Source organism: Aulonocara stuartgranti (genome assembly GCF_965226115.1).
Source record: "Aulonocara stuartgranti genome assembly, chromosome: 9".
Classification (NCBI taxonomy): domain Eukaryota; kingdom Metazoa; phylum Chordata; class Actinopteri; order Cichliformes; family Cichlidae; genus Aulonocara; species Aulonocara stuartgranti.
Window position 1 is genome coordinate 36,506,217 of NC_138960.1, and position 25,635 is coordinate 36,531,851.

General features: G+C 44.5%; 1 protein-coding gene across 8 annotated transcripts in view; it reads right to left on the reverse strand.

The window, feature by feature from the left end:
* The window catches only part of LOC309714356 (receptor-type tyrosine-protein phosphatase mu-like), a 220,385-nt gene that overhangs the window by 164,948 nt on the left and 29,802 nt on the right, over positions 1-25,635 (reverse strand). For all 8 annotated transcript variants that reach the window (XM_082546726.1, XM_082546722.1, XM_082546725.1 and 5 more), the window contains exon 2: positions 13,809-13,922. In XM_082546726.1, the coding sequence (XP_082402852.1) occupies positions 13,809-13,922 (114 nt within the window). The remainder of the gene's footprint in view (positions 1-13,808; positions 13,923-25,635) is intronic.

The window sequence follows — 25,635 nt, forward strand, 5'->3', positions numbered from 1 at the left end:
CACCTCTTTCCGGGATGCATACAAAGCCCTCCCTCGCGCCCCATTCGGCCAATCAGATCACCGCTCCATCCTGCTCCTGCCCGCCTACAGGCAGAAGCTGAAACAGGAAGCTCCAACCCGGAGGGCGGTGCACTGTTGGACGGACCAATCGGAGTCTGCGCTGCGGGACTGTTTTGATCACGCGGACTGGGAAATGTTTCACGTGGCTGCTAGGGACATTGATGAATACACAGACTCAGTCTGTGGATTTATCAGGAAATGTGTGGAAGATGTCGTCCCATCCAGAACAGTTAAATCCTTCCCAAATCAAAAACCCTGGATTAACGGAGATGTTCGCGCGGCACGGAACACCGCCTTTGCCTCCGCGAACACATCGGACTACAAACACGCACATTACCAACTCCGGAAGACGATCAAAGCAGCCAAACGTGAGTACAGGGACAGGGTGGAGCAACAGTTTGACAACCCTCGGAGTATGTGGCAGGGACTAAACACGATCACAGACTTTAGAGGGAAAACCAGCACACCGCAGCCCACGGCCTCTCTGTGTGAGGATCTAAACGTATTCTACGCTAGATTCGACACAGCGAACACCACGAGACCGGACAGTGTGCGCACCGCGGATGACGTCAGTGCGCACACTGTGTCTGAGGAGGATGTGCGGAAGTGCTTCAGGAAGGTGAACGCACGCAAAGCTACTGGTCCGGACGGGATTCCCGGCCGCGTCCTCAAGTCATGCGCGGCTCAGCTGGCTGGAGTGTTCACGCACATCTTCAACCTTTCCCTCTCTCTGTCTGTAGTCCCAGCCTGCTTCAAAATGGCCACCATCGTCCCTGTACCCAAATCCTCCACCATCTCCTCATTGAACGACTGGCGACCTGTAGCCCTGACCCCCATCGTAAGCAAATGCTTCGAGAAGCTGGTCAGGGACTTCATCTGCTCTGCACTACCCGACTCACTGGACCCTCTACAGTTCGCATACCGCCACAACAGGTCCACTGATGATGCCATAGCCCTGACACTACATACTGCCCTGTCACACCTGGAGAAGAGAGACACGTATGTGAGAATGCTGTTTGTAGATTACAGCTCAGCATTCAATACCATCGTTCCCTCGAAGCTGGACAGGAAACTGCAGGATCTAGGACTGAGCAGCTCCCTCTGCAGCTGGATCCTTAGCTTCCTGTCTGATAGACGCCAAGTGGTCAGACTGGGCAGCATCACCTCATCCCCCGTCACACTGAACACTGGTGCTCCACAGGGATGTGTACTGAGCCCTCTCCTGTACTCACTCTACACCTACGACTGCACGGCCACTAACAGCTCCAACATCATTGTGAAGTTTGCGGACGACACTACAGTGGTGGGTCTTATCACCAACGGTGATGAGACGGCTTACAGGGAGGAGGTCAGCGCCCTGACCCACTGGTGTCAAGACAACCATCTCACCCTCAACGTCGCAAAGACAAAGGAGTTGATAGTGGACTTCCGGAGGTGCAGAGAAGTACACACCCCCATCACCATCAACGGCGCTGCTGTGGAGAGAGTGAGCAGCTTCCGGTTCCTTGGTGTACATCTGGCTGAGGATCTTACGTGGTCAGTACACACAAACAAAACAGTGAAGAAGGCGCAGCAGCGCCTCTTCTTTCTCAGGAGACTGAAAAGATTCGGCATGAACCCCCGCATCCTCAGGACCTTCTATCACTGTGCCATTGAGAGCATCCTCACTGGATGCATCACCACCTGGTATGGCAACAGCACCGCCTACAACTGCAAAGCTCTCCAGCGAGTAGTGCGGTGCTCTGAACGGATAATTGGAGGTGAGCTTCCCTCCCTCCAAGACATCTACAGGAAGCGGTGCCTGAGGAAAGCGGGGAGGATCATCAAGGACTCCAGTCACCCCAGCCATAAACTGTTCAGACTACTTCCATCAGGAAGGAGGTTCTGCAGCATCCGGTCCCGAACCAGCAGACTGAGAGACAGCTTCTTCCACCAGGCCATCAGACTGCTGAACACGTCATAGACACCTCAGCTTCACTACTGGAACTTTAACATTATGCACTCCATACTGTACAGTAATGCCACTGTTTTGCACATGTCTCACTCTGTATATTTTTATATATTTTATTTATTGTTTACTCTATTTAATTTGTAAAATATGTGTACACACACACACACGTAGAAAAATATTTAGTATACACATCCAGAAATGCATATACTATTATATATTGTACATATATTTATTAGTTTCAGATGTAGCCATTCTTGTATTTTGCTTGTTTACATTATTGTATTTTGCACAACTCTGTTGCTTGTGAAGCTCGCACACAAGAATTTCACTCACATATGCTGTACCAATGTTCCTGCACATGTGATGTGACAATAAAAGTGATTTGATTTGATTTGATTTGACCCCACCAGTAAGGAATATACTTTTTTCTCACATGTCCATCACTCTTACTCTCGTCTGGATAATTTTTTGGTCAGCAGCTCACTGCTGAGTGACATCTCACACACTGAGATTCATCCTATAGCTGTCAGCAATCATGCTCCTGTAGCTTTAACACTAATGCACAAGAATAATACTACACCATGTAACAACTGGAGATTTAATACATCACTGCTTAAAGATGAAGACTTTATTAAATATTTTAAAAAAGAGTGGACTTCATATTTAGACTATAATGACACTCCCGGAACATCAGCTTCTGTTCTATGGGAAGCAGGGAAAACTGTGATGAGAGGTAAAATAATTTCTTTCTCATCACATAAAAAGAAAAAAGAAAACAAAAATATTCAGGAATTAGAAAAAACCATCAAATCACTAGAAGAAGCCTACGCGTCCCACCAAGATCAGGAAACATTGAACAAAATACGCAAAACAAAACTAGAATTAAATGAGATAATTGATAAAAAAAACAAAATTCTTAGTACAGAGACTACACTTACAAAATTATGAACATGGTAATAAATCCGGTCAATTTCTAGCAAACCAGCTAAAAATAAATAAAGAAAAAACAACTATATGTGCTGTTCAAGATTCATCTGGGAACACAATATATGATCCGATACAAATAAACAACATTTTCAGGGATTTCTATAAAACGTTGTATTCACCACAAATAAACCCATCTAAAAAAGAAATTGATCAGTTTTTGGACAACATAACTCTTCCAAAATTATTAGACACTCAAGCAATGGCACTGGATTCACCACTGACACCAGGCGAACTCCAGGAAGCCCTGATAAGTATGCCCAATAATAAGGCTCCAGGTCCAGACGGCTTTCCTGCAGAATTCTACAAAGAATTCTGGTCGATTCTAGCACCAGTTTTCTACAGAACGTTGTTGGAAATCAAAGAAAAGGGCAGACTTCCATCAAATATGAATTCTGCAAACATTAATCTCCTGCTAAAACCAGGCAAAGACCCTGTATATGCCTCAAGCTATCGTCCAATATCCCTTATAAATGTAGACCTTAAAATAATCTGCAAAGCTCTCTCGAAGAGACTGGAGAAAATAACCCCCCTCTTAATTCATCCTGACCAAACTGGTTTCATAAAAGGTAGGCACTCATCAACAAATACACGCAGATTACTTAATTTGATAGACTACTCATACAGTAAAAACCTAGAAACTACAATATTCTCTTTAGACGCAGAAAAAGCATTTGACAGAGTTAACTGGAAATTTCTATTTGCAACTTTACACAAATTTGTTTTGGATCGTCTTTCATAAACTGGTTAAAAATATTATATAATTCCCCAACAGCTTGTGTCAGAACAAATGACCAGACATCCTCCAGCTTCTGTCTCTTGAGGGGCACCAGGCAGGGATGCCCACTCTCCCCTTCACTGTTTGCAATTTTTATTGAACCACTAGCAGCAGCAATTAGACAGAATTCAGTAATTAAGGGCATAAAATGCAAGAACGTGGAACATAAAATCAGCCTTTATGCGGATGATGTGTTACTCTTTCTCCAAAATTCACAAACCAATGTCTCTGGGGTGATTGAATTGATAAACTCTTTTGCAAGAATATCAGATTACTCAATTAACTGGTCAAAATCTACAGTCCTACCGATTAATTGCTCCCTCCATAATTCCTCTTCTACACCACTGCAATCGGGAAATATAAAATATTTAGGTATTAATGTTTCTCCCAAGCTTGCAGATCTAACTAAATTAAACCATATCCCACTTTTAAAGAAGGTAGAAGATGATCTGGCTAGATGGAAATGTCTACCCATATCACTCATGGGAAGGATTGCCGCTATAAAAATGATGGTCTTACCAAAAATAAATTTATTCTCAATGATCCCAACTAAACCGCCACAAGATTGGTTCAGATCTCTAGATTCATGTATGTCCAAATTCCTTTGGAAAAATAAACCCCCACGTATAAGCTTAAAAACACTACAAAAGACCAAGGATAAAGGAGGACTAGAACTGCCTAACTTTCAGCACTACTTCTTAGCCAACAGGCTTCAGTTTATCTCAGGATGGCTAAAACATACCCTCTTAGATGAACCTTGGCTAGATGTAGAACAAGCACTCTGCAATAATCTAGAGATCTCAGACCTACCATTTATCAGCTCAAACATCCAACGACATGAATGCTTTAAAAGCATCAACATCAGCTCTTCTCTGACAGCATGGTGGGAGTTTCTAAAATTGACGGCGTCTTCATTAATCCCATGCAAACGTACACCTATCTGGAACAACCCTGACATATTACAAAACAATAATATGATAAACTTTTCAGATTGGAGTGATAAAGGAATCAAATATTTAGAACATATACTAGAAGGAACAGAATTTATTTCATTTGACGGACTAGTTACACAATATGGGATCAACAAGAAAAGATTTTTAGAATATCAACAAATTAAATCCATAGTAAAAAAGAAATTCAAACCGGGTCAAGTTGAACTACAAACACCACAAAGTGTGGAACAATTTCTTACTCATAAACCCCCAAAATTACTTTCCAAAATTTAGAGAATGCTTTCTAAAACAGATGAATCAATATCACTTCCTATTGCAAAATGGGAAGCGGATTTATCAGTTAACTTAGACCTAAACTTCTGGTCTCAGATTTGCTTAAAAACCTTTCATCTAATCAGAAATCCCAGTCTTCAATTAACTCAATACAAAATATTACACAGAGTGCACTATACAGGTCATCGGATGTTCAAGATGGGCTTTACGTCTACCAACAACTGCTCACACTGCTAAACCAATTCACCGGACAATTATATCCACGCTCTTTGGTTCTGTCCACCAGTTCAGAAGTTCTGGCGCGAGATATGTGAAGACTTATCGAAGTGTCTGAAATGTAACATTCCAACTTCCCCCTTAGTGTGTTTGTTGGGCAGCTTAGATAATGTCACTTCAGAAAAGAATATCGCCCATATGGTTTTCACTGCCCTATGCATAGCCAAGAAAACAGTCCTCATGAACTGGAAAAATAAAAATAATCTTAATTCTAACCAATATAGAAATTATCTATTAGATTACATTAGTCTTGATACAGCCTCTGCCACCACATCAGATCAATTGCTCTGGGCTCCTTTGATCAGCTCCATCACCTAGCGGGGGTGGAGGGTCATAGTTTGGTCCCACCTTTGCTGTTGTGATTGGTGTGGGGGTAGGGACAGGCTTAGGGCGTCGGGGAGTTCCCTAGGAGCATCTTCCTTGGAGGGCTCAACCTGGGGTAGCGGTCATGGCCTATTAAGGGCTCTGTTGGCTCTTAGGTGACAGTTTCCTCGTGGCTGCGTACAGCGGGGCTAGGGGAGGGTCTGTGCTGACGGATGTGGGTTACTGACCTAGTAGCCTGGCTGCCCCGGGGTGGGTCCGGGACGGGCCGGACTCTGGGCTGGGGCCCTGGCTGGGTCTCGGGGGCTTGGATCCTGGTTTGTGTGTTGCCGGGGTTGTGGGCAGGTGGGTGTATGGGGGCCCAGCCCTGGCGCAGGGTGCCGCCAGTGCATCGAGCCACCTAGGGGGCTCTTCAACTGGTGGGGGAGGTTGTTACATCTTGCAGGAGCTCTCCTCTCTTCAGGAACTCTCTGCAGCAGGGGCAGATACAGGAGAGATGGAGGAAGATCTCAGCCTGGGCGTCTATTGTCTCGTGTAGTCTGGAAGATGAGTGGATGACAGGGTGGGTGCAGTTTTCTCTGTGGTGGGGTCAGGTGGGGTGTCCCGGGCTCTGTGGGCCAGGCGGCGCTGCTGTACTGGGCCCCGGTCCGGATGGGTCTGGGCCCCCTTTCCCTGGTGGGTTGCGGAGTATGGGGGTGCCTACTTGGGTCAGCGGGGGAGCTGGCCCCAGGGAGGGGTCACTGTGGAGCCGTCAAACATTTTCTTTGCTTATTTGGGACAAATAAAGACTCGATAAAGAAACCACATTTAATGACTTTTCACTTATTTGTAACTAAAAAGCTAAAGCTGCAGTTCTGATTCGTACCACTGACTCCACATTCACATAAACATGTTCACAGCCTGATGATGCCACTTCATTACACATGTAGGCTTAACGTTTGCATTATTAGGGGCGTGGCCTCTTTGACAGGTGGATGGTGACAGCTTTCGGCTAGCTTCACCTGAGCTGGAGCTTTGGTGTGTTGTTGGAGCCTTTTAATGATATCATGTGACCAATAATATGGCTGCTGTGAGGTCACTGTAGTAACAGAGCGTCCAAGAAGGCGGAGCTCCATGTGAATGACATCAGCAGGTATCTGAGTGTGTGTTTGGATGTTTCACACACAAAAAGCTTTGTGGCCACATGCCACTCTGTAGCTTCCCCATCTTTCAGAGCATTTTCCTGGGAAAGTTGATCAACCTTCAAACGATGATTTCCTCACAGAGACTATTTTAACCTGAGCGTAGACTCGTGTTTGATTTCATTTCCTGGTTACCAGAGCGTTTTAATGTGTGTGCATGTGTCAGTGGATCAATGGACCTTGAGGAGAATCGATTAGAAAAACATGAGGTTTAATCACGGAAGGAAGAGGAGGACGAAGAGGAGAAGGATAAGGAGGAGGAAGGAGCAAGAACAATCTAGACTGATGAAGAGCAAGTGAGAACAAAAGCTGTGATGAGTTTATTCTCAAATCAGCCATTTGTGCGTCTGCGGCTGATTAGTGTTTGTCTCACAGCTCGCGCCTCACTCCATGTTTAACACGGCCCAACAGCTGACTGAACCTTCATCTACAGCCAATTAGAAGACCCCATTTGTCTTCCTGACAAACATCAGAGCTGTTTTCAGGATGAGGTTTTCAGTTTCCTGGTGTTAAAAGACTCACTTTGTTTTTCTGATTTCATTTCAGATATAATCATAAAATACTGACATAATACATTCAAACCATCAGTCACACATGAACACAATCCACCACCATCACCACCATCACCATCATCACCATTATCACCTTCATCTTCACCATCATCATCTTCACCATCATCATCATCATCTTCACCACCATCATCATCATCATCATCACCACCATCACCATCATCACCATTATCACCTTCATCTTCACCATCATCATCATCATCATCATCATCTTCACCATCATCTTCACCATCTTCATCATCATCTTCACCATCATCATCACCATCTTCATCACAATCTTCACCATCATCTTCATCATCACCATCTTCATCACCATCTTCACCATCATCATCATCCTCATCATCACTTTCTGAAGGACATTTTTCAAACATCAAAGAGTCAGTAGAGCAGAGCAGAAATGAGGCAGAATGATTGGATTATGGTCGTTTCCTGTGTGACCTGGACGTCTCTGTGTTACAGTCATGTAATGCCATGTTTCTTTGTTTCTGTAAAATGATGACAGCAGTTTGTTGTGTTTGTTTTTTGCCACTCTGCAGAATTAACTGTGTCACAGTTCCCAGCACGTCATAGCCTGAAAAACCCAGAGTCAGAGCTCGGACTGTGAAATGGTCACATGTGTCAGCGTGCTGTCAGCTGATACATGTGAGCACTGAAACACCTTCATTCAAAGGTGAATGACGTCGCTGATGTGTGGACGTGTCTGTGGAGCTCCTAGGGATTATTCTGACTTCTTTGGTCACACATCTGTGTGTGTGTAGTTGTAGGTGTGTCAGGGTAAACACACGCATGTGCTGTGTGTGTCTGCTGTTTCTGTAGTAACTGAGGCATGCTGCAGGGCAAACAGCAGTGTGTGATTCAGCAGAGAAAGATTTCAGGTATGAGGTGTGAGTGGGCCCAAGGGGCCCGGCTCAGGGTCTGATCCTGTGAGCAAGGCTGGGGTCTGCTCTGTTTGTCTGCGTTTAGGTGCAGGTTATGGGTGGAGAAAGACACGGGTGGGTGTGGCTCAGGAGGTACATCGTCTACCAGTCGGCGGTTCAAACCCTGGCTGCTCCAGGCCAAAGAGTCCTCAAGCAAGACACTGAACCCTGAGTTACTGCTGATGCATTCATGGGAGTGTGAATGTTAGTATTTGTATGAAAGTGTGAATGAGGCATGTTGTGGTGGTGCTAGAAAACGCTGCTGCTAATCAGTGAGTGAACACCAAACCGACCAATCAGAGCTGCAGGAGGTGGAGGCGCTCGGATCGAACACTCGGCCAAACTTGATCTTCATCACGTTCTCAAAGGCCCGAGCGAGCGCTTCAAACTCTCTGCACCTGAGACACAGCTCCGCCTCCTCTTTCTCGCTATCGTCCAATCAGACCATAGGCAGAAAGAGAAACAAACACACACAGCCCCCGTTCGTGTCCTGGCGTTTCTTCTGCTCGTTAACCTCCCGTCCCCTCTCACCTGTGGGCCAATAATATACGACCCCTACCATCTGTAAACCAATCACCTCACACCCAGCTCACACACGCGCGCAGATGGAGGCAGTAATTCTATTACCCGAGCTGTACCGAGACGTGAGGAGAGGCAGCTGCACCGTATTTACTCTCTCTCTCTCACACACACACACAGCAGGAAGTGTGTGTGTGTTTCCTGCTCTCAGAGGTTTATTTCAGGCGGCGAATGTGTGTTAAACTTTCTGAAAGCATCCACACAAACGTCGGGCAGAATCCCCGGCCAACAGGTTTGAAGGAGCAGTCCCACATTTACTTAAATCGGCCAATGGGGAGCTGGTGTGTCAGTGTGACCTCTCCTCTGATTGGTCGGATTTCAGCTGCAGTCACTCCATGTGTTTAAACTCCCTGAATGAGGCTTTAATTGCTTTTGGCAGGATGCTGATAGTGGCTTTATACACTACACACACACACACATACGCACACACACACACACACAGAGTCATGTTCAAAGAGTGAATCTACTGCATGCCGACACGCTGATAAACCCTTTAACACACTAATTAACCCAAAACACACACACACACGCACGCACGCACACACACGCACACACACGCACACACACACACTGAGTTTTCTTTTCTCTCATTTATTTGTGAAACAGTCCAAACTTTAAACTCTCTTCTCTCTCACCCACCTTTAAACAGTGTTTACCTGCAGCTGTGTGTGTGTGTGTGTGTCTAATCTCTTTTCAAATTCACTTTAAAGCCACAAACTGTGTGTCTGCACACTCGTGTGTGTGTGTGTGTGTGTGTCTGTGTGTGTTGTTTACAACAGCTTGTATTTTTTTAACACACACGCACAGAGAGAAAAAAGTGGTTTTGACCTCCAGGTCTCTTTGACACAGAAAGGCATTGTGGGAGTTATCACACAACAGACAGACCGAGTGTGTGTGTGTGTAGTGTATATATTTGCCTTGGAGCCTCCCTGCGTGTGTGTGTGTTTGCTGTGTACAGCTGGCAGTGAGCTGATAACAGCCCTATTAGAAATATTAATATACCCTGAACCCCACAGAGACACACACACTCACCAAAAGGCATGTGTGTGTGACTGCATGTGTGTGTGTATCCCCACCCTTATTGGAGCAAAAAACAGAAATAAACAACGACCGGAGAACCTCATAGAACCAGCAAACAGCACCACCACAGCACCTGTGAAGAACCAGTGGGCCACATCTGAAGGTTCTGACTCGGGTCAAAGTCCTCCTGCAAATGAATCAATTAAAAACTGTCCAGAGACAGCAGAATGAACCTGTAGAGCAAAATGTGGATCACTTACAGTTAATCTTTATGTTGACCTCATTATGAACCTTAAACGAGAAGCCACGTCCTTAATAAAGTTTAAGCCTTAATGAAATGTGAACAGGTGTTATAATGGGGAAAATTAACTCTAAAGACCCAAACAGTGCTTATTTCTGCTGTAGGGGTGTCCTCCCTGAGGTATAATATCATAGGTGCAAATAAACAGTTCACCTGGATGGTTCTCCTGTTCTTACTCACAGAATCCTTTAGTCAGGTTAGACCGTGTGGCGATCAGGACTGGACATTGCTGGGTTGTATTTATTATCCTTTATTTATACGGGTAAAAAGTCTCATTGAAATGTGCACCTCATTTCCAAGAGAAAGCTGGTTAAAGCCCAGACTCTGTTGGGTTCATATCTGGACCCCGTTGGGTTCAGGTCCAGACTCTGTTGGGTTCATATCTGGACCCCGTTGGGTTCAGTCCCAGACTCTGTTGGGTTCATATCTGGACCCCGTTGGGTTCAGGTCCAGACTATGTTGGGTTCATATCTGGACCCCGTTGGGTTCAGGTCCAGACTCTGTTGGGTTCATATCTGGACCCCGTTGGGTTCAGGTCCAGACTATGTTGGGTTCAGGTCCAGACTCTGTTGGGTTCAAGCCTGTTTTCTCACAGCTCTGGAAACGCGCCCTGATATTCCTGTTGTCACTGTTGGCTGCAGGTCTGACTGACCCAGCTATTAATAAACTGAGTAAACAGGTTGTAGAAATGGACCAGACTAACTGAACTGGGAACACTGAAAGGCTCTGAAGACTGTTATTTATGAACATCTGGTTTTCAACTTGACAAACTAGAAACAAACCTCAGGAACATCTTCCACTGCCTCAACTGCTTTCCCTGCAAAACTAATAATTACTGTACTGTTGGCTCACTGCACTCAGCTGCTTCAGCTGGTCTGTAAGGAAGATAAATATACCCGTGATGTCATGGCGTTACCAGCATCTGATCTGGTCTGGACTCGTTTATTTTTAGCTGACCAGACGTGCTAGTCACCAAAGAGAAAGATTAGCAAAGTTGCTTTCCAGGATCAGGTTAAATGATCTAAAAATCTCAGCTGGAACAGGCTGACGATGAGGAGGGGATGAAGTTTATCAGCTCGTCGTGAGCAGTAACAAACAGCTAACGACAGAAAGAAATCAGAGCAAGAAACATAGTCAGTCCAGAGGCTGAGACGGTGTGTGTGTGTGTGTGTGTGTGTGTGTGTGTGTGCAGCAGGAAAGAGTATTAGGGAAGATTACTGTTGTTCACACTGACAGCAGAGAGCAAGCCGGCGCTACATGGCTCAGATTAGATTGAACCTGTACCATTTATAAGAACATTAAATGGAGCCTGCAATCACTGGTCAATCGATTCTTCGCTGCAGCTCTGTGTGTGTGTGTGTGTCTGCAGTATTAAACCACCACTTTCACTGGAGAATGCTGTCTGTGTGGATGTTTTCCTCCCACCGATATCACATGCAGAAGTCCCATTGATAAAGTGTCTGTTTTTAGAGTAAAGGCGGTGGAGCGACGCTGGTCCTCGGCAGCCTCGGACACAGACAGAAGAGAGGCATGCACCCAAAGGCACCAGAACAAATATCAAATAAATATTAAGCACCGCCTGCCGTTGGCCTGAAACATTATATTTGATTTAAAGAATCAGATGTGAGCTGCTGAAATTGACAAACGAGCTGAGATCACTCCTGCATGTTACTGCTTTGTGTCTGTGCTTCCACGAAGCTCCACATGTTCCAGATGTTTTAACACTGACTGTCTCCAGATCAGTGAGGTTTATTAACAGCTTTAACAAACTGCGGCTCTGAACTCTGACCCGATAACAGCTGTCTCTGGTTGAACCCATCACCTCCAAACAGAACCTCAGCTTCAGATTCGGGTGAAGCTGAGGCTCACCCCAACCAGTCGCAGCAGATGGCCCCGCCCCTCCCCGAGCCTGGCTCTGCCAGAGGTTTCTTCCTGTTAAAAGGGAGTTTTTCCTTCCCACTGTTGCCAAAGTGCTGCTCATCGGGGGTCATATGATTGTTGGGTTTTTCTCTCTAGTATTATTGTAGGGTCTACTGTACAATATAAAGCGCCGTTGAGGAGACTGTAGTTGTGATTTGGCGCTGTATAAATAAAACTGAATTGAATAGATTGGTCAGTTTTTCCTCCGAAGCGAGCTCAGCTGGGAGAAGGCTGAGTTTGGCCTCTGCTGTGGAGGGTGTGTTAGATTTAATGCCCTGTCTTGTCCTGCTCACTGCTCCACACATCAGCCAGGAGGAGATCGAAGCGAGGAGGAGTGTGTGTGTGTGTGTCCACTGGGAGAGAAGCTGTTTGCTCTCTGATTGCTTGGATTGGCTGCAATTAGTCACACACACAGTGAAACACACAAAAACCCTCTTTTATTGGAAAAGAGTAAAGGTGACAAACTCTCCTCTCGCCTCCTCCTCCTCCACCTCCTCTATAACTCACATTAAACAGGACAGTAACCACCTCCTTTCTGTGTGTCCTCGGTCAGCCTGTCTCTCACGTGATTGGCTCTGTGATTTAAGAGTGCTGCATTCTCATTCGTCAGCAGGGTAACCTCTGTGAGCATGTGACAAATGGCGGCTCGCTCACACACACACACACACACACACACACACACACACACACACACACACACACAGTGGCAGGTCAATAGCAGACAAAAGGAAGGCTGCAGCAGCTTTTCCCTCAGTGCTGCCTTCAGGTGCAAAGCGCTGCAGTGCTGTGTTTAAGGACCTGTACAATAGTTGATTATAGGGAGAACACTCCCTCTCTGTCTGGTTACGACCGCCGTCCTCGGCTGCTCGGGACGAATTACGGTCACGACCGAGGTTAGCCTAACTGACCGTGTTACAGGTGTGTGGCACGCAGTGACAGGTAACGCCATTAGGCATGCAGAGCATAAACATGCCATTTATAGGGGCGTTGGTGTGAAGCCCGTGTGTCTGACAAAGGGTTGGGGGTTTGGTTGTAGACTGATGCGTACACAGCTCGGTCTGGCGCTCTGTGATTGGATCAGGCTTGCACCTGGTTGATGCAGCCATTTCCCATTTAGAGCGGCGTTCCTGCTTTCAGTAGTCCAGAGTTTGTTTTCAGACTCAAGCATCTCTTCGAGCTGTTTAACGACATACCCAGAGGATTGCACCTTGTTGTAAACAGTAAGTACTTATAAGCCTCGGCTCATCGAGCACAGGATTGATTAAATGAGCAACAGCAGAACCGGAGAGGCAAAGATATGCTGATGACCAATGTATGTGTGTCACAACACAAACGTACTTCAGGGTTTTTAAGAGTCAGAGGAAGACATGCATGCACCACCAAGACCCAGCTTCAGGAGACCCAGAAAGGTTCCCTGAGGAGCAATGTTCCCTCTAAGCTGAGCGCATGAGCAATCGCACACTGCTGACATGGTGTTCCCACACAGAAAATCTGCGCTGCGCACAAAAAAAAAATACAGCCTGAATTGGAATTAAAGTAAATACATGTATTTATTTTATTTCGCTGATTTTCTGCATGTGGAGACGCTGTCAGCAGTCATGCGCTCAGCTTAGAGGGAATCGTGCTGAGGAGCACCCGGGGAACCTTTGAGCTGCAGGAGGACTGCAGGAGGACTGCAGGAGGACTGCGGGGCCCTGACGGTGCTTTCAGAAAGACAAACAGTACCTGCAGGGATCCAGGGGGTGGCCAATCGGTCTCGGGTGTCTCCCTGCTCCCAGTCAAAGTCATCTTCTTTGGACTGGACCAGCGTGCAGTCAGGAGACCGACCAGATAGACAAGCTGAAAAAGAGACAGACAGATGCTCAGTTACCTTAGGTGAAACTAGGGCTGCTCGATTATGGCAAAAATGATAATCACGATTATTTTCACTGAAATTGAGATCACGATTATTTGATGATATTTATTTAACCCTTTAAGACCTACTATAGAACCAAGTCCGCCAGAGCTTATATTATTTTTTTACATGTTGTAGTGCCATTTGTGGGAGCATTTCAAGTTGCTATGCATCAATACAACTGTTATAGCCCATAGTAACTACATTCATTGCAAAAAAGTGCAATAAACTACAAAAAAATTGAAAATCGTTTTTGTTTGTTTTTACATAGGGTTAGCTTCATAGCATAAGTGCCTAAGTCAATGACTTAGGCACTTATGCTATGAAGCTAACGAATATATTTCTACTTGGAGAAATTTAAGAGGTTTATCCCTCAAAACTTTAAATACAATAAAGTTGCAAAAAATAGTTTACAACAACAGGAAATTTATTTTGAGTGTCTTCATAGTTTTATTTTGGAGATACAGCAATTTTTATATACTGCAGGAAAAACGAAAAAACAATCCTGTGATGCAAATTTGCAAACAAAACAGCAGGTGCATCAAAATAAACTATTTCCAGCAGTGCAATTCGAGTTCTAAGCATCCCAGAAACTATTCAGAAAAGCATAAAGTCAAACATGACTTATAAAAACACCAGTATAGGCTTTTGAAGCCTACAAGTAAAAAACTAAATTTTCCACGAAAATGACGTCACTTCCTGTTTCGGGCAGGAAATGGCGGACATGCGATAGTTCGCGCTGACGTCTGTTTCAATGTGGGAAGTGTTACGAACAGCTGATCAGATCGGCAAAGCGTGTTTCTGGAATATTATGTTTTTGTTCCTGCAAGCGCTTTTTATGCAATTTCTGCAAAGCTTTATGTGGAAGGAAACCGTGACCGAGGACAAGCTGATGACATAAGATGTAGGTACAATTCCTCTGGTTTCATATGCAAAAAAAATTATTGTGCTAGCTTACATGGTTCCGGTTCTACAGGGATTCAAAAATAGTTACACAAAACGGAGCGTGCCGCTCTGACCTGCTTTAAAGGGTTAACAATAACAATGTATTGAATAATGACTTTAAAAAATAATATAAAATAGTGTGCAAATACTGAACAGTGCAAATGTTTGCAATATAAAATATAAATGAAAAATGTAAACATCTATGTTTAGTGAACTTTGCAGTGTTGCTCTGTGGTGCAGCTACACTGTAGCAAAGTTTACACACTATGTCTACTTGATCCACGTCTGACTCCGCGAACCCATGTTTCCACACCACTGAAGTTTTTTTTTTTACCTCTCTTTTCAACCAACGGCAGTCACTCTCCTCTCCAAATAACTTCTGCTTAGCTTTCCGAGCTTCCCTCGGGTCCTCTTAAATGCACAGAGGTGCGCTCGATTTGCCACTCGGAGCAGCGCGAGAGTAAAGTATGAGGGAGGTGCTAATAATTTTTAATGATCGTTGAAAGCCCAGATCGTAATCGTGATTAAAATTAGATTAAAGCCCAGACTCTGTTGGGTTCATATCTGGACCCCGTTGGGTTCAGGTCCAGACTCTGTTGAGTTCATATCTGAACCCACAGATAGGATTAAGGAAAAACTGTTCCTGAAGGCCCCGGCTTTAAGGCTGCGGACGGGGTTCGCTTTGAGTGATTTCTTGGAACCATTTCCAAAGATTGTACAGCAGACAAAAAACAAATTTGGATTTTCTCGGATCCACAGAGGCTCAAATATCTACGGACAGCCCCACTGACGATGAGACAAACATTGGTCGGCGGCAGAAACCTGGCTGGATCTCACTCATATGAGCAGAGTTAGTGGGTTCATCACCTCCATCACAGCAAGTCCCACCTAAAGACTGAGACACGGAGATGCTGCATACTAATGGCACATTAATGCGATCACAGGATCGACTACACTGTGCTTACAGAACCTCATCAATACGATCATTTCTTCTTCAGTGGTTTAGAAGTGAGGCTGTTATTTCCCCCTCTCTCTATTTGGATGATATAAAATGAATCTTATGATTATTGTTATGAAGTGTGGAAAATGAGAAGTAAAGAGTAAAACCTGCGATATGAACCCCAGTCCATGCTTTAAATTAACTAGGTGAGCAGTCTCCAGTCTGTGTTCTGTCTTCCAGCCGATGAAGAAACAGAAATTAGAGCTGGTGTAGAAACACTTCTGGATGCTTGGACACTGGAACTGATTTAAGGCTCGTGCAGTTCCTTCTTTCTCCTCATACATCAGCTGGAACGTTAACCACATATTTATTTCTTCAAGTCTCTTCCTCCCACAGCCCCCCACAGCCCCCAACAGCCCCCCACGGGACCCCCACAGGACTCTGTGTGTAGCATGCTGTTGAAATAATTACACAGAAAGTTTAATCAGCTCTGAAGACTCTGCTACTCACTGCTGCATCACTTTCATCTGGACATTTTTATTTATAGACTTTATTAGTATTTTTCTCCCATTATTTATTCCAGGTGTGGGTTTTTATACTTATTTATTGAAATCACATTATCAGCTCGTATACTTTGCACCTACATGTGATGATGTATTCAGAGTAACTGGGTCACGCGTGTTTGTACTGTGTTTAGTTCCATTACAGAAAGACTGCGGCCCGTTTGCCATTCATTTACTGATGTACAAGACGCACCAACATCCTCAGAACGAAGCAGGAAACCCGAACGCTCGACCAGTAATCAGCGAATCAATCACCTCATTGATTAATCGCTTCATTGATACAGACGTTCAAGTCGCACTTCCACCTTGTTTCTCGCTCGTCAGCAGAGAGCAGCTTGTAAACATATAATGTTCTTCAGAGTGAGACAGTTCCAGTTCATTACCATTTCCCAGCATGCTCTCTCTCTCTCTCTCTCACACACACACACACACACACACACACACACACACGCACACGCACACACAGGAGAATAATAGATGTAAACCTCCTCCTTCCTCTGTGACTCAAAGATGTCTAAATCCTTCCATTCATGCCGACACGCACACGCGCCTGTGTGTGAGGAGCCGTCATCTGAAAGCGTTGACATTAAATAGCGGGAAGGCTCATTTTCTTTCTTTGTAACAGAAGGCACATTAAACACACACACACACACACACACACACACATTCGTCCCGCTGGGCAGTGTTAGCTCATCAACAGATACCAGACACAATCTGTTTCATTTGCTTCTATCCATGTGCATCTATATAACAAACACACACACACACACAGTAAGCTCTCTCTCTCCAACAGAAAACCAATCTCATCTCATGATCGCCCAACACTGCAGAAAGAGGTGTGTGTTTGTGTGTGTTTGTTTGTGTGTGTGTGTGTGTGTGTGTGTGAGTGTGAGAGAGACCGGACTTTGACTCTGACGTGTGGTTTTAATGTTTCATGTCGACATCCTGCGCTTTATTCTACCAGAGCAGCTTTGCATGATTCAGAGTTCAGATTAATCCTTCTTTGTCTGATTGGCTGCCCTTCTCCAGCTGCTGCTGTGTGCGGCATCTGAACACACACTATACACCAGCTGACAAACAACATTTCTGAGTGACATGTTCTGATGCTCAATCATCCAGGTGAGGAAACAGAAAATCCCCCAGAACGTTGGTTCTGTTCACCTGGATGTCTTCAGTGGGAGGAACGTTTCATCATCATCATCATCATCATCATCATCATCATCATCATCATCAGGTGACTCCTGATCAGAATCAGAATCAGAAACTTTATTGTCATTGTCACGAGAACAACGAAATGAAGAATGGTCCCCGATCATTGCATCATCCCTAGCAATATCAAAATATAAATAAAACAATAAAATTCAATAAATAATAAAATTCAATAAATAAGAACTCCCGATGACTCCTGAGGAGAGACGGCATCCATCCCACTTTGGATGGAGCAGCTCTCATTTCTAGAAATATGGACAAATTTATTAAACCTCCCAAAATATGACTATCCAGAGTTGGGACCAGGAAGCAGAGTTGCAGTCTTACACGCCTCTCTGCAGCTTCTCTCCTCCTGCTACCCCCCAAAAACCCATCTCCATAGAGACTGTGTCAGCTCCCAAACAGACAAAAAACAAACTAAAAACCAGCAACAAACAACGTAAACATAAACAATTACAAAGAAAGAACAATACAGTATCCACATCTGAACCAAAGAGTAAAACAGTGAAATGTGGATTATTAAATATCAGGTCTCTCTCCTCCAAGTCTCTGTTAGTACATGACTTAATAATTGATCAACAAATTGATTTACTCTGCCTTACAGAAACCTGGTTGCAGCAGGATGATTATGTTAGTGTAAATGAATCAACACCCCCGAGTCATTCTAACTACCAGAAACCTCGAAGCACAGGCCGAGGGGGAGGTCTGGCAGCAATTTTTCACACCAGCCTATTAATCAACCAAAGACCCAGACAGACTTTTAATTCATTTGAAAGCCTGATGCTTAGCCTCGTCCACCCCAGCTGTAAAACTCAGAAACCAGTCTTACTTGTTATCATCTATCGTCCACCTGGGCCTTACACAGAGTTTCTGTCTGATTTCTCAGACTTTTTATCTGATTTAGTTCTGAGCTCAGATAAAATAATTATTGTGGCTGATTTTAACATCCATGTAGATGCTAAAAATGACAGCCTCAACATGGCATTTAATTTGTTATTAGACTCAATTGGCTTCTGTCAAAATGTAAAAGAACCCACCCACCACTTTAATCACACTCTAGATCTTGTTTTAACATATGGCATAGAAACTGAACATTTAACAGTGTTTCCTGAAAACCCTCTCCTGTCTGATCATTTCCTGATAACATTTACATTTACAATAATTGATTACACAGCGGTGGAGAGTAGACTTTATCAAAGTAGATGTCTTTCTGAAAGCGCTGTAACTAAGTTTAAGAATATAATCCACCCACTGTTATCATCTTCAATGCTCATAGAGCAGAGCATGTCACAGCGAGTGAAGTAAGCTGTGTGGAGATAATGAAGAGGGATCCAAACACAGACTGCTTGTAAAGGTGTGAAGGTGGTTTATTGAAAGTAAAGTACAAAATAGAAAAACGGCAAACTGGACTGCAGACTATCTGAACTGGGAACAACTAAATTACAAAACACGAACCAGGACATGAACATGAAGAAGGATGGGCGGAGGTAAGTGATGACGGACAGCAGGGAGAACACATGGATGAAACACGATGGATGCACAGACGGATCAGTGACTACTACAGCAGAAGACACGACTTAAATACACTAAGAGAAACGGGGAGATTACACACAGCTGGGAGTAATTAACGAGACGAGACAAGGGAGGTAAACTGAACACACCCACATGAGACGCAGACCTTCACAATAAAACAGGAACAAGACATCACTACACAAAGACGCAGACCAGACACAGAACTAAACCCACACAAAACATGAGAACACAAACCCTGTGAACAAAACCCTAAACCAGAACCACAGTAATATAATCTATCGTAAATAATCAAAACACCAGAGAACCCCAAAACACTCCATAATGCAAAAATAAACCCAAAACATAATAAACTTAAAATGCTGTGTCGAACCGACCCAGAACCGTGAAAGAGCAGCTATCTGAACGCTACCCCAACAGAGGTCGATCATCTTGTTAATAATTTTACCTCCTCACTACGTACGACTCTGGATACTGTAGCTCCTGTGAAAACTAAGGCCTCAAATCAGAAGTACCTGACTCCGTGGTATAATTCTCAAACACGTAGCCTAACGCAGATGACTCGTAATCTGGAGAGGAAATGGCGTGTCACAAATTTAGAGGATCATCATTTAGCCTGGAGAAATAGTTTGCTGCTTTATAAGAAAGCCCTCCACAAAGCCAGAACATCTTACTATTCGTCACTGATTGAAGAAAATAAGACCAACCCCAGGTTTCTCTTCAGCACTGACAAAAAGTCAGAGCTCTTGTGAGCCAACAATCCCTTTAACGTTAACTAGTAATGACTTCATGAACTTCTTCACAAATAAAATTTTTATCATTAGAGAAAAAATTACCAGTAATCATCCCACACATGTAATATTATCTACAGCTACTCTTAGTACCATTGATGTTAAGTTAGACTCTTTTTCTCCAGTTGATCTTTCTGAGTTAACTTCAATAATTACTTCCTCCAAACCATCAACGTGTCTTTTAGACCCCATTCCTACAAAACTGCTCAAAGAAGTCCTGCCATTAATTAATTCTTCGATCTTAAATATGATCAACCTATCTCTAATAATCAGCTATGTACCACAGGCCTTCAAGCTGGCTGTAGTTAAACCTTTACTCAAAAAGCATCTCTAGACCCAGCAGTTGTAGCTAATTATAGGCCAATCTTCAACCTTCCTTTCATATCAAAAATCCTTGAAAGAGTAGTTGTCAAACAGCTAACAGATCATCTGCTTGTCCTGCTAGACCTCAGTGCAGCGTTCGATACTGTCGACCATAATATCCTATTAGAGCGATTAGAGCATGCTGTAAATGGCCTGTATTTATATAGCGCTTTACTAGTCCCTAAGGACACCAAAGCGCTTTACATATCCAGTCATCCACCCATTTACACACACATTCACACACTGGTGATGGCAAGCTACATTGTAGCCACAGCCACCCTGGGGCGCACTGACAGAGGCCAGGCTGCCGGACACTGGCGCCACCAGGCCCTCTGACCACCACCAGTAGGCAACAGGTGAAGTGTCTTGCCCAAGGATAGAACGATCGAGACTGTCCAAGCCGGGTCTCAAACCGGCAACCTTCTGATTACAAGGCGAACTCCCAACTCTTGAGCCACGATCGCCCTGTAGGTATTACAGGTACTGTGCTGCAGTGGTTTGTATCATATCTATCTAATAGACTCCAGTTTGTGCATGTAAATGGAGAGTCCTCTTCACACACCAATGAGTTAAACTGCAGGAATGTCTTAAAGACATAAAGACCTGGATGGCCGCTAACTTTCTGCTTCTTAATTCAGATCAAACTGAGGTTATTGTACTCGGCCCTGAAAATCTTACAAATATGGTATCTAAGCAGATTCTTACTCTGGGTGGCATTACCTTGGCCTCCAGTAACACTGTCAGGAACCTTGGAGTCATTTTTGACCAGGACATGTCCTTCAACGCACATATTAAACAAATATGTAAGACTGCTTTCTTCCATTTGTGCAACATCTCTAAAGTTAGAAATATCCTGTCTCAGAGTGATGCTGAAAAACTAGTTCATGCATTTATTACTTCCAGGCTGGACGACTGTAATTCATTATTATCAGGAAGTCCAAAAAACTCCCTGAAAAGCCTTCAGTTAATCCAAAATGCTGCAGCAAGAGTCCTGACAGGGACTAGAAAGAGAGAGCAGATTTCTCCTGTATTGGCTTCCCTTCATTAGCTTCCTGTTAAATCCAGAATTCAAAATCCTGCTCCTCACATACAAGGCCTTAAATAATCAGGCCCCATCTTATCTTAATGACCTTGTAGTACCATATCACCCTATTAGAGCACTTCACTCTCACACTGCAGGCCTACTTGTTGTTCCTGGAGTATTTAAAGCCGCCTGAGCCATGGTTGCCATGGCTCAGGGGGTTGGGAAGCGTATCTGTAACCGGAAGGTCGCCGGTTCGATCCCCGGGCTCTCTGTCCTGGTCGTTGTGTCCTTGGGCAAGACACTTCACCTAACGCCTACTGGTGTTGGCCAAAGGGGCCGATGGCGCGATATGGCAGCCTCGCTTCTGTCAGTCCCAGGGCAGCTGTGGCTACAACTGTAGCTTGCCTCCACCAGTGTGTGAATGAATAGTGGCATTGTAAAGCGCTTTGGGTGCCTTGAAAAGCGCTATATAAATCCAATCCATTATTATTATTATTAAAAGTAGAATGGGAGGCAGAGCCTTCAGTTTTCAGGCCCCTCTTCTGTGGAACCAGCTTCCAGTTTGGATTCGGGAGACAGACACTATCTCTAGTTTTAAGATTAGGCTTAAAACTTTCCTTTTTGCTAAAGCATATAGTTAGGGCTGGACCAGGTGACCCTGAATCCTCCTTTAGTTATGCTGCAATAGACTGCTGGGGGATACCCATGATGCATTGAGTTTTTCCTTTCCAGTCACCTTTCTCACTCACTATGTATTAACAGACCTCTCTGCATTGAATCATACTTGTTATTAACCTCTGTCTCTCTTCCACAGCATGTCTTTTATCCTGTCTTCCTTCTCTCAGCCCAACCGGTCGCAGCAGATAGCCCCTCCCTCCCTGAGCCTGGTTCTGCCGGTGGTTTCTTTCCGTTTGGATCTTTAGCCATCAGAGTTGTTGTCTTAAGGCTAAGAAAGATGCCAAGCGAATTTATTTTACCAAGTGGATCATCATGGCCTTGTCATATTGGTCCATTTGATTGACCTTTATTATAATTATGAATTTATTTTATTTTCGGTTGCTACAAACGGGACAGACACTCGAAGCATTTACTCACAAGAAGGCAGTTTATTGGCGACACTTTTAACTCACAAGTTAGGTTAACTTTAACAATCTGCAGTTAGTTTGTGAGAGGACAGATTCATGACACACTGATTAGATGAGCTTCAGGCAAACAAATTCCCAGCATTACTTCATCTCATTGCTTAAAAATGATCTACGATCAGAAATAGAGGAGTCCCGAGGTTCATGCTGTTGTGGCTTCAATACTTATGGAGAAATCGCCTCGGAGTTGTCATACAGATTACTTTATTCAGTACATAAGGATCAGCGCATCCACATAACTGTCAACTGCTAAGCTAGCACACGCACATACAGCCGGCGTACCTGTGTACTTCAGGTAATTTCAAAATAAGAGTTTGAACATTACACATGCTAGGTAAGGATCCAAAAGAAAACTCAGTTCACTCACCTTTTTACAAGACTTTGTTTACACAGACGTGAGAGCTATGGTGTACCACAAGATCCTGTATTGGGACCCAGAGTTTTTGCCACAGTTGCCCCCAGACTCTGGAACTCTCTCCTTCTGAGCTTGACATCTGTGGACTCAGTGGTCTTTGGTTATCAATCAACCAAAGACCCAGACAGACTTTTAATTCTTTGTAAGCCTGATACATAGCCTTGTCGACCCCAGCTGTAAAACTCAGAAACCAGTCTTACTTGTTATCATCTATCGTCCACCTGGGCCTTACACAGAGTTTCTGTCTGATTTCTCAGACTTTATATCTGATTTAGTTCTGAGCTCAGACAAAATCATTATTGTGGGTGATTTTAACATCCATGTAGATGCTAAAGAGGACAGCCACAACTACACCTATTACAGCTAAGGGAGGATTCAGTGTTGGTTGTAGACTGCTGGGGGATTCCCATGGTGCACTGGGTGTTTCTTCTTCACTCACTATGTGTTAATAGATCTCTCTGCACTGAACCATACTTGTTATTAATCTCTGTCTCTCTTACACAGCTTGTCTTTATCCTGTCCTCCTCCTCTCTCCCCAACCAATCACAGCAGATGGCCCCGCCCCTCCCTGAGCCTGGTTCTGTTGGAGGTTTCTTCCTGTTAAAAGGGAGTTTTTCCTTCCCACTGTGGCCAAAGTGCTTGCTCATAGGGGGTCATATGATTGTTGGGTTTTTTCTCTGTACAGTATGTATTATTGTATGATCTACTGTACAATATAAAGCACCTTGAGGCTACCATTGTTGTGATTTGGTGCTATATAATTGAAATTTGAATTGAGTTGAACTCCTTCAGTCTCAGTTGACTGCAGGTTTCCAACCTTATAAACAGTAATGACTGACACCAGCAGCACTGACTAACAACAGGCTGTGAGGTCAGTTTATGATCATTAATATGCAAAAGGACCATTGACCACTGATCAAAGATCATTGATCAAAGACCACTGATCAGTGGCCATGAGTACCATTCACAGAGAGTTGGGGAATGGCTGCAATCACAGCACTCCTCAAACCAGCGTTCCTCCCTATCCAGGATGTGTACATCCTCATCATTGAAACTGTCCACTGGCCTGTAGGTGTAAATAGACTGAAGAGTCCTGGCCTGACGAGGTAGCTCTTCTGTTTTGTGCCTTCCGCACAACACTGTTTGGTTTCCCCAATGTATAAATCATGGCAATCCTCCTGGCACTTTACAGTTTTTCACTGCCAAGCTGGCTCCCAAATGGCAAGGACCGGGTGGTGCAGCAGGTTGGTCCAGTAGTTTTGGAGGATTTGGGGGAGGATATGATAGTCCATGTCTCAAAACTAACACCTTGTTATCCCACAGCCACACAACTGGAGGAGCAACAACAACACCATTTGAAAGAAATATTCGAGGAGGAAACTGTGGATGAGAACTTTTTGGGCTTTCCAGACACCAGCACTAATACTTTGCTAACATCTGGGTATCCCGAGGAACGTAACAGCAAAACAGGCGGGGAGGATCAAAACAAAAACTTGCTGACATTTGTAACCAATGATGAAGAGGAGGACACATCACAGCACGAAGAACTAATATGAAATGATAAAAAATAATAATATTACTCAGGCTAGAAGTCGCTTTTCCTTAGGGGAGGAGTGTGGCGATCACCAGATCCAAGTCCTGTCAGCAGCTGATGTGGTTGATTGTTGGTTTGGTGCTGCATGGTACTTTTAGTTTAATGAGCTAGACTGGCATGAACAGGAGAGGGTTAGGGTTTTTTCCTTTGTTACGAACTTGTATGTCCATGTGTTTGTTTGTGCAGGTGTTGTGTTTTTTCTATGTTAATTTAGCTGTGCCAGGGCCCTGTTCCGATTGGTGCGTGGATATACTGCCCCGGCGTGATTGGATCCAGCTGGAGGACCCGCCCATTAAAAGGAGGCTGGAGTGCTACAGCGGGAGAGGCCCTCGCGTTTCTCCTCATCACCCAGCAGTAGTCCTGTGGTAGCCGCTGGCTGCAGTATACGCTTGAAAGTTGTGGAAGTGGAGTGGGTAGGGGTGAGCTGCCATTTCTTTTGATCACCCGTTTTCTCCTGTTTTGAGTTAGTTAAGGAGGTCAGACTCTGTCTTTATTTTTGACTTTGTTTTGGTAAGGTCAGGGGTGCGGGATTTGTGTAGGTTTGTTTTGTTTATTGTTTTGGCCTTGGCTCACCCTGAAGTGTTGACACTCCCGTTTTGGTTCTCTTTATTCACATTGTAAATAAATCACCTCATATCTAACGGATTGGTTTCGTGTGACTGCTTGGGTCTTGGGGGGGAAGCGAGTGCCTCGCTCATGTTATGGCCTGGCCCTAGACGGGTCGTAACATGAATTGGGGGCTCGTCCTCTGCCTTTTTCTGTGGGTTTTCGCGTGTGTTTGGTCTGTTGGCGGTTTTCTTGGGTGTGGGGGTGGTAGGTGTGTGGAATTATGGAGTTTTCTTTGGATGATTTTGTTACTTCGCCTTCATGGGATAAAATAGTGAAGTGCAGGAAGGCGGATTTGCTTATTATTGCTAGTTGTTATGATATTCAAGTGTCCTATGGTGCCCGCAAAGCGGAGGTTAGGGACGCTTTGTGTGCAGAGCTGGTGGAGCGAGGCATCCTTCCTGCCCCGAAGGCAGCTGTAGAGCAGCCTGATGGCGGGGGTGTGAAGGTGGCTCCGGAGGCTGAGCCGGGGCCGGATGCCAAAGGGCCTGTTAACGTGCTACCAGCCGAGGCGGACTCTGATGCAGCCGAGGCGG